We start from the raw sequence: 12,740 nt of genomic DNA, 5'->3' as shown, positions 1-12,740 counted from the left end.
TTGCTCAAATCCTAGGGGGAAATATGAAGTTGACTGTAACCTATAACTGGGTTTTTCCCAAGCCTTTTTGTATCCATGTTATGTTTCTTTTTTCAATATCAAAATTAATCTGTAAGAAAAGGGAACTTCCAAATACATGATAATAGTAAACATTAGTTATGTTGTGAAACCGTTAATTAAATTCATCTGAATAATAGATTGTTTCTATAGTAATGTGCTCTGAGTGGGAAACTGCATATTACTACTGCAGCTCCTCATCTTTGAATTAAAGAATGACTTTAAGCTCCAGTAGAGAATAGTAAAAATACTGTGAATGCCCTTTTAAAAACCACTTCCACAGAAAATTTCTTTGTTCCATTGCTTGAGGTCTGAAAACTGAGATACCAATTTGAGGGAAAATGTAGCTATTCAGGCAAATATATATTTTATGTGTCAATTATTCAGAATGTTGAGTCCAAAGCATATGAATACATTTTTAGTGGCTTAAATTAGCTAGATAATTGCCTAAATTACCAACTGTATTTTGTGTATATAGCCTTAGCTTCAATCAAAGCTTTTAGAGTAATTCAAACTTTTATTTTAGGAAGCATGAAAGTAAATTCTCTTTTGATTTAGAGAGTATAATTTTAATCATTTCAAAGATAATGGAATCTCCTTTATAGTACCTTAATAAGAGTAGATGAAAAAGTTCAGCCTTTGAAGCTACTGTGTGAACAGCATTTGATAAAAATTTAACTTTATAGACTTATATATTCCATAACTTAAATTAGTAGCTCTCAAACTTTAGTGGGTATCAGAATAACCTGGCATGGGCGGCTGAATTTCTGTGTTTCTGGGTCAGCTGTTCTGACAAGGCTCACAACTTTAATTCAAGATGTTATGCTCTTACATTTAGACAATCACTGACTTAGACAACCTGGCTATTGCTTATTCAGTGAGAAATAATAGCAATACTCAGCATAAAAATAAAGTTGTCATTAATTTATTATCAGATTTCACACTATTTGTAAATGTTGGGGATATATGAAAGAAAATAAAGACATCTTTGCTATGAGCTAGTGTTTAAGGGTCACCTTAATAAGATGGACATTATCTATTTCTTCACAATCTTCAAATCTCTAGATATATTTACTCGAGGCCTTTATTGGTCATTCATTTATATTACTTGCTTTTTGTACAGACATGAGATCAAAGTGGTTGTAGGGATAGATATTAGGTAGCATGAAAGTATATGGGCAATGTCTTTGCAATTAAGAATGTGCTACAAATGAAGAATCCTTTAGTGAAGGTATGTTAGAGAAATAAGATACTAGAAGAAGGTACACCATGCTCTATAACAAGAAGGCATAAAATGTATGATAGTTTCAATGATGAACCACTGAAATGTGGAATATGGTATAAGGGTGATGAGGCTAAGGAAGTATCAGAGGCTGTTATCACAATGGATTATCTGTATAATATGCAGGACTTTGAGGTTGTATGTTTCTGGTAACAGAAAACCATTATAAAGACTATAAGCACAGAATACTATGTCTGATGAAACAATAACACAATATATTACGCTGAGAGCAAGAGGATGAAAGTGGAGAAACCCATGATGTAATCATTCCATTCACCTAAGAAAAATGTGTAGAATATCTGAATAAACAATCATTGTAGGTTCTGTGAGAGTTACTCATGAGCTGTTCTAGACAGAATTTTACTCTTTGGTTTGCAAATAATAGAAGGAAAAGTTTAGCTTGATAGATCAAAATAACCTCTCCTGTACTTCTATCATTCCAGAAGACATAAGTTATCTGTTTGTGGCTGATCCCATATCTTTAACAGAGAATAAATTTGTGACAAAATAACTTTTCCCAAAGAAAGTTTTGTTTGGTTCCTGACACTGAAATAGGTATATGTGTTACAAAATTATTCACCACATCATTCGATATAGAACAATTTCTAGGTTTCCAGAATTTGTTCAGCTCAATTTATTGATCCGTCACTTTTATGATCCATCTCTGCTATTGTATAATTGCTGTCTCCATTGCTTAATCTCAATTTATTGCCTTCCTTATTCTTCAATGATATTTTGTATATTGTAACTATACATTTTTTCCTGTTATTTGTCTACACTTCAGAAAAGACAGTTAAAATTTAAAGAAACCCAAATTTTCTCAAATAAACAATATCTTCCCCTCCCCCACTCTTACTTAAGTCCCACCACTTGGGGAAGCATGTGAACACATACACATACACACACAGACATTCTGAAGTCTAAGACATTTCTAGTACAACAGGGTATAGTAACACTTGATTTTACTATTGTTTGTTTTCATGACCAAAATTGGAACAATGCTATTGAAAATAACCAATATCATTATCATTGTCTTACATAGGTGGAAGATATATATATATGTAGTAAGAAGAAAATTAAGAAGTTTGTAAAAACTCAGAAATAATACAAGATAGAAATTGGATGGTATTAGAACCCACCAAATGTGTCTCCCTTTAGCTTTTCTTTTTTACTTAACAATAAGCTCTTCAAAAATACCAAGTAAAGGGAAAGTTGGGCCATGTAATGATAGAAGAATGTAATCAAAACCACTATAGTGGTTGCAAATAATAGGTCTTTGTAATACTTTGGAAACAATTTTATCTGTGTCTTTTTCTCTCTCCAATATCTGCCTATTTGAGTGGCAACTGTAATGTACAGAAACCACTCATCTTCAAAAAATAAGACATCTCTATTGAATTTGCTGTGATTTGTGCAAGATTATATTCTAAACATCGTTTAAAGTTGCACAGACCACAGAGTATGTAATATAGCTTGGGAAGCTACTGTATAGAACATCTTTCATTCATGAGCTTAAAGTTTCAATTTTCCATTTGTACTTCAATTTGAAGTGAATTAAAAAAATATATTTATTTATTTATGCTTACAGAACTGGGGTGCAAGCCAGAGGTGTGGTGGGTGAGAGGATTCACCAGAGACAGAATAGGGAGCAGAACAGGCAGATCACTGAAGTACACTGAGGGGAGCAGTGGGTGGGTCAGGAGAGGTCTGCCACACCATGCGGATCAACTCCAGGGTGGGGATTGAACTCATGCTGAAATGGCTTTAGCTTCTCAGTGCTGTTCTTTAACCCACTCCATCACCAAGGAGAGCCTGAAGTGAATATTTTTCATGAGTTCCATTTTTTTTTTTTTTAAATGCTATCCTATACCTCTCCCTTTACCTCTTCGATTCACTGACATCTACTATGTCCCACTACTTTATGGGAAATTGAAGAATTTAAGGAGATAATGAAACAAAACTAGAAAATACACCAAACAAATTGTTGACATTCAGAACCAAAATACTGACTGGCATTACCTAAATTATATTCTCAGGAATTGCTTAGTAAATACTCAACTTGTTAGTAAAAATATGAAGATATCAAGATAGTCATTAACTTCAAGGAACAGACTTTAAGACAGGAATAGTTTTTTAGTAGTAGTTCAATTTTTTTTTTAATTTATCACTTGGGAGATTGACAAATTGATGATTTTGAGAGAGTTTTCCCTAAGCATAAGAGTTAAGACATGCAAAATATTAGAATTGTGTATTTATCCCAATATTACTTCAACAGAACAGTGTACAGTTCTTAGACATACTTAAGGAAACAACCAATACTATAAAAAATTCTTAGTTGATGTACATTTCATTTTAAATTATACTTATATTTACAACATAAGCTTTTGGGAATGTGTTTTTTATTCTATATATACTTTGCTTTCTAAATTTATAAATAGTATTTTTAAAAATCAGATTTTTGTAATGATGCTTCTGGCTTCAGCTTCCCACAGATAATGATAACTACATAAATTCCAATTTCCTCACATTACTCTAAAAAGCCATAGAGAACAAGGGAAAAAAATAAAAATTTCATATAATGGGCCCTCCCTGGTGGCACAGTGGGTTAAAGCACAGCAATAAGATGCTAAAGCCTCTAGAATGAGTTCAATCCCCAACCTGGAGGTGATCCCCATGGCACGGCAGATCTCTCCTGACCCTCCCACTGCTCCCCTCAGCAGTGTACTTTGTCAGTCAGCCTGTTCTGCTCCCCATTCTGTCTCTGCTGAATCCTCTCACTGCCCCTGCACCTCTGGAGTGTACCCCAGTTCTGTATGCATAATAAATCTTTTTAAAAATTCATAAAATATGGCTAAAGAGTTAATTAGAGAAATGAAACAATAAGTTTTAATTTTTATGTAAAAATAAAAATATATGTCCAAGACGTAAACTTGGTTCAAGAGAATTCATAGTAGTAGAAAATCAGGCAAAAACTAAGTGAAAAAAAAAAGTAGAAAAGTTTCCTTGGAATGATAGGGCATGTATAAAATACGGTTTACACTTTGAATAAGAGGGTTCAACACTGAGTAAGAAACACTGATGGCATGCCTAGGACCTGAATCAAGAGAATAATGGTAACTAGGGAAACAGTAGAAAAATGACTTGAAAAAAGTACAACACTCCTGGTAGTAGTCTTGGAAATGTACTAGTTGGAGAGATATGGAAGCAACTTTAAAGGTGGACTTGTCCTTGGAGGTGCAGTGATAAGAGAGAAACTGAATATAATGTCCCCTTAATGCAGTAAGTGGAAACACATGACCCTGGAGACAAAGAAAAAACAGGGAGTGCCATACAACTTAGAGAATAAGAAGACAACCCCAATTTTACAAATTATTTGCAATATATCAATGTGCATTTGAATTGAATTGGTAAAGTACTCAAATAAAACTCATTTTCTTTGTCCCTTACTAGATTTCCTGTTAATTCTGTTCCAAGAAAAGTTTTAATAAGTTTTAATAAATGATAAACAAGAAAAATCTAACACAGTTACAAAGATAAAATAAGGAAAAACAGAAGATGGGAATAAATGTATAGTTTTTAGAGGAGATTATGCTAAAAATGTAGCTATGAAATAATAAATTTATAAAATTAAACTTTTTAAATCAGTAATTGAAGGTATGATAAGACTATGAACAAGAAATGTAAAAATAGAGGATAAAAACTAGACAAGCCAGAAGAAAATACAAAGCAAGAAGTAAAAGAATTCAGGTAATAAATGAAAATCATCTAAAATATTAGAACTAGACTGCAACCTACCAACAAGATACAGAGATTTGATGAAAGAGAAAGCAAGAAAATAAATCAGAAATGACAAAAGGCTAGGAAGAAAGCAATGTATATGAAAAACAGATAAAGAAGTTTCAACATTCATATCATTTGAGTACCTGAAAAAGAAAAAAAAATAAATCAAAAGAAATAAAACTAAAATTATAATGGAATACAATTTTGTGTAATAAAAGATGAGTTTAATTTACATATTAAAATAACCCAACACATATCTTGGAAAACTGACATAGAAAAGTCAAATTTAGACGTACTCATAATAAGTGCAAAGTTTAAAAATTTTACTTCATTTGAAAGAGGAATATTGAAGATTATTTTTATTTTATTTCTTTAACTTTCAGGTATTCTGGCAAAGCTATCAAAAACACTTAGAAAGGACAGTCAATAGGTTAGCATCAGACACTCATTAACAACATTCATGCAAGAGTGGAAAAATATTTGTAAATTCCACAAAACAATAAAATTTGCTGGATGTATATCTAGCTAGTTGTCCAAGTGTCAGGCTGCAAAAAAATATTTATACAAAAAGGCATTCTGAAAACATTTCCCCTTGGACATTTCTTGAAGTAGATGAACTTTATCTAAAGTTACGTTTGGGGAAACTCTGATTAAGGACTAGTGGTAAACATTGAATATATTTCATTAGAAATTTAAAACCAAATGAAAGCAAAAAGAATGTAAACTTTTTACACTTGAAAAATTAAAAATACTAGAGCCAAGTAAAATTATAGGAAAAGGATATAAAATTACTGAGTGCCTTACTGGTAAAAGATGGAAGTCAAATGATAGAATTTAAAGACAAACTGAATGGTACATCAGTAAGCATACTTAAGAATGCAAAGATAAATGCTAAGAAAGATAATATTATTGACTAAAATTGCATATGGAAAGAGTAAAAAATTATAATTTAATCTCATTCTTGTTCATATTAAGGTGTCAAGTGTAAAGAAAAGGGGGTATAAGACGATTATATAAATTCTTTTAAAACTAGGGACTAAAAGGAGCAACTACTTCTTAAGATTTATTTATTTATTCGTACAGAACTGGGGTACAGGCCAGAAATGCGGAGGGTGAGAGGAGTCGCCAGAGACAGAGCGGGGAGCAGAACAGGCAGATCAACGAAATACACTGCTGAGGGGAGCAGCGGGCGGGTCAGGAGAGGTCTGCCTCGCCATGCGGTCACCTCCGGGGCAGGCAGGGATCGAACTCATGCGGAAGTGGCTTTAGTTTCTTAGTGCTGCGCTTTAACCCGCTGTGCCACCAGGGAGGGCCTGGAGCAACTACTTCTTAATTGCCAAAAAAAAAAAAAATATATATATATATATATATGGCAAAGCCAAAAATACACAGCAAAAAGAAAGGAGCACAGGATTTGCAACATAATGAAATAGCTTGAGAATATTTAACAGACATGTTAATACTTAGAAAAAAACATGTTAGTTATATCATTAAATATAAATAATCATTACAATTATAAATTTAGTCTTTTTCTCTTGTAAGAAACAGAAGAATCCTATCACCATAATGGATAAAAAAGACAATTAAATCAAAGAAATTATAGAGATGGTCTGAAGATATAACAAGGGGAAAACAATTATGTCATGATTAATGTACAGTGAAATAATAATGTAAATTATTAAGTTAAAAAAACACCTTAGTATTATTATTATTATACCTTAGAGTAATTTACATGAATATATGTGAAATGTGACTATTTATGATAATAAGTATTATAAAAACAATGTTTATAAAACAGAAATTGGATAAGATACCAGTAAGAACAGTGAGAAGTGTTCTAATAATAGAATGTTTTAATACCACTCTCTAAATCTAGGACATATATAAAGCACAGGAAATACTAAATATATAGAAGATTTAAAGACTATAATAATAAATCTTTAAAAATATCTATCAGTTTAGGCACACTAATATTCTCAAATACTACCCTTTTAATGCTCACATGGGTCATTTATGTAAATTAATCAAATAATAAAACACAAACAAATCTTAACAAATTATAAGAGAGGGATAAATATCATTTTATGTGCATAGGACAATAAACCAGATATTTTAAACCCAGATAAAGCAATAAGTTTATAGCACAAAATAATTACAAAATGTCTTTTCTACAAAAGACTTCCAAATAGTAAAGACATTCCTGAGGAAAAAAAGGAACAAAGGGGAGATATCACCTTCCCTAACTTTATATTATTCCTCAAAGTGAGAGTAATATAAATAGCATGGAATAGGAATAAAAACAGAAGAGCCCAGAAATAAAAACACAAACATATGGACAACTAATTTACAACAAAAGAGCCAAGACTGTCAATAAAGGAAGATAATTCTCTTCAATAAATGGTGTTAGAAAAACTGAACAACAACATACAAAAACAATGAAACTAAATCTCTGTCTAGCACAAAGCAAAAATTAATTCAAAGTGGATTAAAGACCTACATGTAAGACCTGAAATCATAAAATACATAGAAGAAAACATTGGTAATTATCTCCAGGGCATTTGGAGATTTGACCCTTACAACATGGAAGCAAAGGAAAGAATAGGCAAATGGGACTTCATCAAATTAAAAACGTTTCTTCAAGTAAAAGAAATATTAAAACGAAAAGGCATCCTGCTGAATGGGAGGAGATAATTGCCAATATTACCTCTGATAATGGCTAAATACCTAACACAGACCAAAACCAAAAACAAAAACCAGAAGCTAAAATCAACAATCAAAAAACAGGCTGATGATGGGCCTTACTGGTGGTACAGGGTTCGTTAAAGTCTCAGTTCTATCAAGCTATTTCCAGCCACTGTGGCATGAGCTTGATCATCAGTCAAGGAGCTAGCCTACATGGCCTACCTCACTCACTGCTCCCCTCAGCAATGTATTTCAGTAGATCTGCCTGTTCTGCTCCCTATTCTGTCTCTGGTGAATCTTCTCACTCCCTACACCTCTGGCCTACAAGTTCATGTATACATAAATAAATAAATAAATAAATAAATCTTTAAAATAATAGGCAGAAGAGCTAAGTAGACACTTCTTCAAAGAAAACATAAAGATGGCCAAAAGGTACATAAAAGAGATATTCATCACCTCTTATTATTAGAGATGATATGATATGGATAAATGGAAATCAAAATAGCATTGAGATATTACTCACATGTGTGTGAATAGATAGGAACCAAAAGACAAGAGACAATTCTTGAAGTGAGCATAGAGAAAAAGGAACCTTTATACACTGTTGATGGGAATGTAAATTGGTGTAGCCATTATTAAATGGAGTTTCCTCAAAAATAAAAATGGAAATTCTATACTACCCAGTTATACCACTTCTATATATTTACTCTCAAAGTACAAAAATGTTATTTTGACTATGGAGACCACACCTGAGAGGAGATATTCTATATTGAGAGAAAACAAACAAGGATTTAAAATAAGGATATATCATTAATAATAATAAATAAATAAAAATAAAAAGTCAAATATCTCACATAGGAAAACAAAACAAAAAAACATTATTTCAAAGCATTATTTGTACCTCTGTATTTATTGCCTCATTATTTACAATAGGCAAGAACTGGAAATAACTGAGGCACCTAACAACTGATTAATGGATAAAGATGAGTTACTGGAGTCCAGAAAAATGACAAAAAAAAAAAAAATGAACACATCAGGTACACCTCCTCTATATATTCATAACTAAATTACACTGAAACAAATCAACTACCTTGAAAGATAAATGTACTACTATCACTTATAATAGGAATAACACTGAATCAGAAAGGAGTAGGAAAATTATAATTAGAGTGGTTAGTAGTGATACTCAGGGGTCCTCCCTGGTAGCACAACATGTTAAAGCACAGCACTAAGAAGCTAAAGCCACTTCAGCATGAGTTTGATCCCTGCACCGGAGGTGATCCACATGGTGTGGCAGACCTCTCCTGACCCGCCCACTGCTCCCCTCAGCAGTGTACTTCATCAGTTAGCCTGTTCTGCACCCCACTCTGTCTCTGGTGAAGCCTCTCACCATCTCTGCACCTCTGGCCTGTAAGCATAAATAAATAAATATTAAAAAAAAAAGTAGTGATATTCAGGCAGCACAATACACAAGAGGAAGGGGAGGTAGCTGTATGGTTTATGTCTCCTATAGAGAGAGAGCCAGGGGCACATGTCACATCAGAGACTTTGGAGACCTGGTATACCACTGGAGAAGGGGCTGCAGAGAGTTGGAGAGTAGGACAGAGATGCACTTCTGGAGAAATATCGTAGTAGGGTATAGAGGGATGATCACTATGTTCAGTAGAAGGCTACCAATTTAAAACAGTTGGATCCAAACAGCTGTGAGAGCCAGATTTTATCACTGCCCTTCTTCCTGTAAAAGGCTCCCATTTTCAGTTTCAGTCTGTGATGTTCAAAACACCTGCCTTATCCCCAAATGAGGCCTAAACCAAGACAACAATTCAACTGAATGTTCTCACCAACTAGAGCTTACTAAATCTGGATGTTAACAGGAGCATATGCCTCAGGGTAAGACTCTGTACTTAAAATCACAGAGAATAATTCCCAACCTGTGTCCCTGTCTCATCTACTGTCCTCATCCACCACGACATTTATTGCTTAACCACAGCCTAGCAATTAAGGGAGACAAGATTTATTCACAACATTTTGACTGAGGTATTAGTCTAGGCAAGGGGATAACTGAAGGTGATAACACAATTCATAGTACTATAGGAAGCTTGAAATCTTGAGGCTCCCTGGAAGTGAAAGTTTGGTGCCTTACTGCACCTGTTCTTTCTGCTTATTGTCCCTGATCAGCACCAGTGCCACAGCCATTTGAGAGGTACAAAGGTATCAGTCTATGAAATAACAGATACCTAAATATCCTAAATCTAGGATAATACCAGCTTCTTATTGGAGATGTATAAAGTCTACTTATTACGATAAGAAAAGGAAATTGCCTATTACATCCATAAAAAAGAGAGAGAAAAAAATAGAATATATCACAAATGCTGGGGAAAAAAAATCTCAAAAGAAATATCAGTTTAGCAGAACTCCAAGATATGCCTGAAGAGGAGTGATTATTACCATGTTTGCTGAGTTAAGTTAAACAGGAACACAACAAAAAATGGGAAAATATGAGATTATTACAACTAGAACTAATGGATCTAAAAATATTATAATTGAATTATAAAGTACAATATTGGTCCTCAACAATAGACAAAAGTAAGTAATAAGAGAATGAATGAGCTTGAACGCACAGTTGTGTCAGAGCTTTTTGGAATAACCTAAAGAGAAATGACACTCATATTATAGGGTTCCAGAAGGAAAAGTGGAAGAAAAAGCACAGATAAATTACTTAAAGAAATAATTACTGGCCCTCCCTGGTGGTGCAGCGGGTTAAAGCACAGCACTGAGAATCTAAAGCCGCTTTCGCATGAGTTCGATTCCCGCCTGCCCCGGAGGTGACCACATGGCGTGGCAGACCTCTCCTGACCCGCCCGCTGCTCCCCTCAGCAGTGTACTTTGTCAATCTGCCTGTTCTGTTCCCCACTCTGTCTCTGGTGAATCCTCTCACCCTCTGAGCCTCTGGTCTGTACCCCAGTTCTGTATGCACAAATAAATAAATCTTTAAAAAAAAAAAAAAAAAAGAAATAATTACTGAGAATGATCTCAGTCTGGGAAATGAACCATATATCCTGATTCAGGAGATCCAGAGAATCCCAAACAAAATGACAGGCAGACACATTAAAATAAAATTAAAAAGAGCTAATGACATGGACCAAATACTCATTGAAAGAAAAAAAAAAAAAGTAACCAATCAGGAAATGCCAACCAGACTGTCCACAGGTATTTCAAAAGAAAATTTACAGCTAAGAAATGATTGGCAAGAGATACCTAAAGTACTCAAAAACAAAGACTCCCAATCTAGAATATTTTACCTGACAAAATGATCATTCTTTATAGAAGAATAAAGTGCTTCATCAAAAAGTAAAATCTAAAAGAATTTTCAACATTAAGCTAGATGAAAGGTGCTAAAAGGACTGTCTTCTTTAAATAGTGTGATTCTGAAGGATAAATAGACCAACAGAATAGAATGTCCAGAAATAGATTTAAGCACATGAAGAAGTCTAGTATGTGATAAAGGTGGCATCTCTTTAGTATGTGACAGACTTTTTCAATAAATGATGTTAGACAACTGTATAGTTACTGATAAAAAAGTACATTCATGTTTTACACTATAAAATGAACTATAGTCAGAGACCCCAACAATAAAACCATACAAGTGCTAGGGGGGGAAATTTATTTACAACCTTAAAGTGGTAAAAAGTTTTCCAATTATGACTCAGTAATTGTAAAAATCATAAAAGAGATAAGACAAATTAATTGCTGGGGAAGTGACTTGCAACTTATCCTACAGTTTGAAAAACAATGACAAAAACCGATAATGTATCCACCAAATGGACAGCTAACAGACTAAGCTCAGAATGTTTAAAACATATGAGCCTCACTCATACTCAGAGAAATGTAAACTTTAACTAATTGATGCACTACTTCTCAACTATAATAAGGATAAAGATCAGAAGACTGACTCATTCAGCTTGCATGGCTTTGAGGACATTACAAAATGGTTCAAATACTATACAGAGGAATTCGACAATATCAAACATATATTACATATGTATTTATCCTTTGAGCTAGGAATCTCACCCTGAAGATATTCTGTTCAAGAATATACAAATACTCCTATGCTATGAAAACATATTTGCACAATTCTTTCTGCATGGAAACAACCTACATGTTTATTACTGAGGACTGGTTGCATTAACTATGATATAGCTGCATTAAATGGTTTTTAAAACAGTTCAATTCTGTAAAGCACTAAAAGTTAGTATCTGCTATGGCTTTTATATTATAAAGTCATTTTATTTAAAGTGTGAACATATTTTGAGGATTGATTTGAAATGAATAATACATTGAAATTATTATAGTAGCAAAATATCAGAAACATTTTGTACACTGTCTTTTACTTACGGTTTACACTTTTGACTGGTAATATTGGGTTAGCCCTCTCTGGGGAGGCAGCATTTTCTTCATCTGTCACATATTCAAAATTGATGATGAACATCATAGCCACTCCCTCTTGGTTTTTCACTGGAATTATGTGAGTGTTACAAATGAAAGTGGATCCTACAGAGATGAAAAATAAATGTTAGGTCAAACATGTGTTTCCATTTTGAAGTGTCAGCATCAACAATACCATTCTAAATTAAGAGTTTCTAGAATTTTCTAACTTAATCACTGAAATTCAGTAGAAAATAGTTTGTTTTTTATATTTTTTGCATAGATTACGTAAAACATGTACAAACTTTCCACAAAGTCTGTATAAAAAAATCAGTTACAGGCTCTCCCTGGGGCACAGCTGGTTAAAGCAAAGCACTAAGAAACTAAAGCCTCTTCGGCATGAGTTCGATCCCTGCCCCAGAGGTGATCCACAGGCACAACAGACTTCTCCTGACCCGCCTGCTGCTCCCCTCAGCAGTATACTTCATCAGTTGGCCTGTTCTGCTCCCCACTC

At 33.6% G+C, this 12,740-nt stretch overlaps 1 protein-coding gene across 1 annotated transcript in view; it reads right to left on the bottom strand.

The window, feature by feature from the left end:
• Positions 1 to 12,310, bottom strand: part of LOC101631397 (potassium voltage-gated channel subfamily H member 7) — a 137,321-nt gene extending 125,011 nt beyond the window's left edge. Inside the window, exon 1 of the mRNA XM_012728517.1 lies at positions 12,197 to 12,310. Within this exon, the coding sequence (XP_012583971.1) occupies positions 12,197 to 12,293 (97 nt within the window). The 5' untranslated portion in view covers positions 12,294 to 12,310. The remainder of the gene's footprint in view (positions 1 to 12,196) is intronic.
• Between the last annotated feature and the right edge of the window lie 430 nt (positions 12,311 to 12,740).

Source organism: Condylura cristata, unplaced genomic scaffold, assembly GCF_000260355.1.
Source record: "Condylura cristata isolate star-nosed mole 26May11 unplaced genomic scaffold, ConCri1.0 scaffold00002, whole genome shotgun sequence".
NCBI classification, from domain to species: domain Eukaryota; kingdom Metazoa; phylum Chordata; class Mammalia; order Eulipotyphla; family Talpidae; genus Condylura; species Condylura cristata.
Note: the sequence above shows the minus strand (reverse complement) of the source record. Positions and strands in the feature narration are given on the sequence as shown.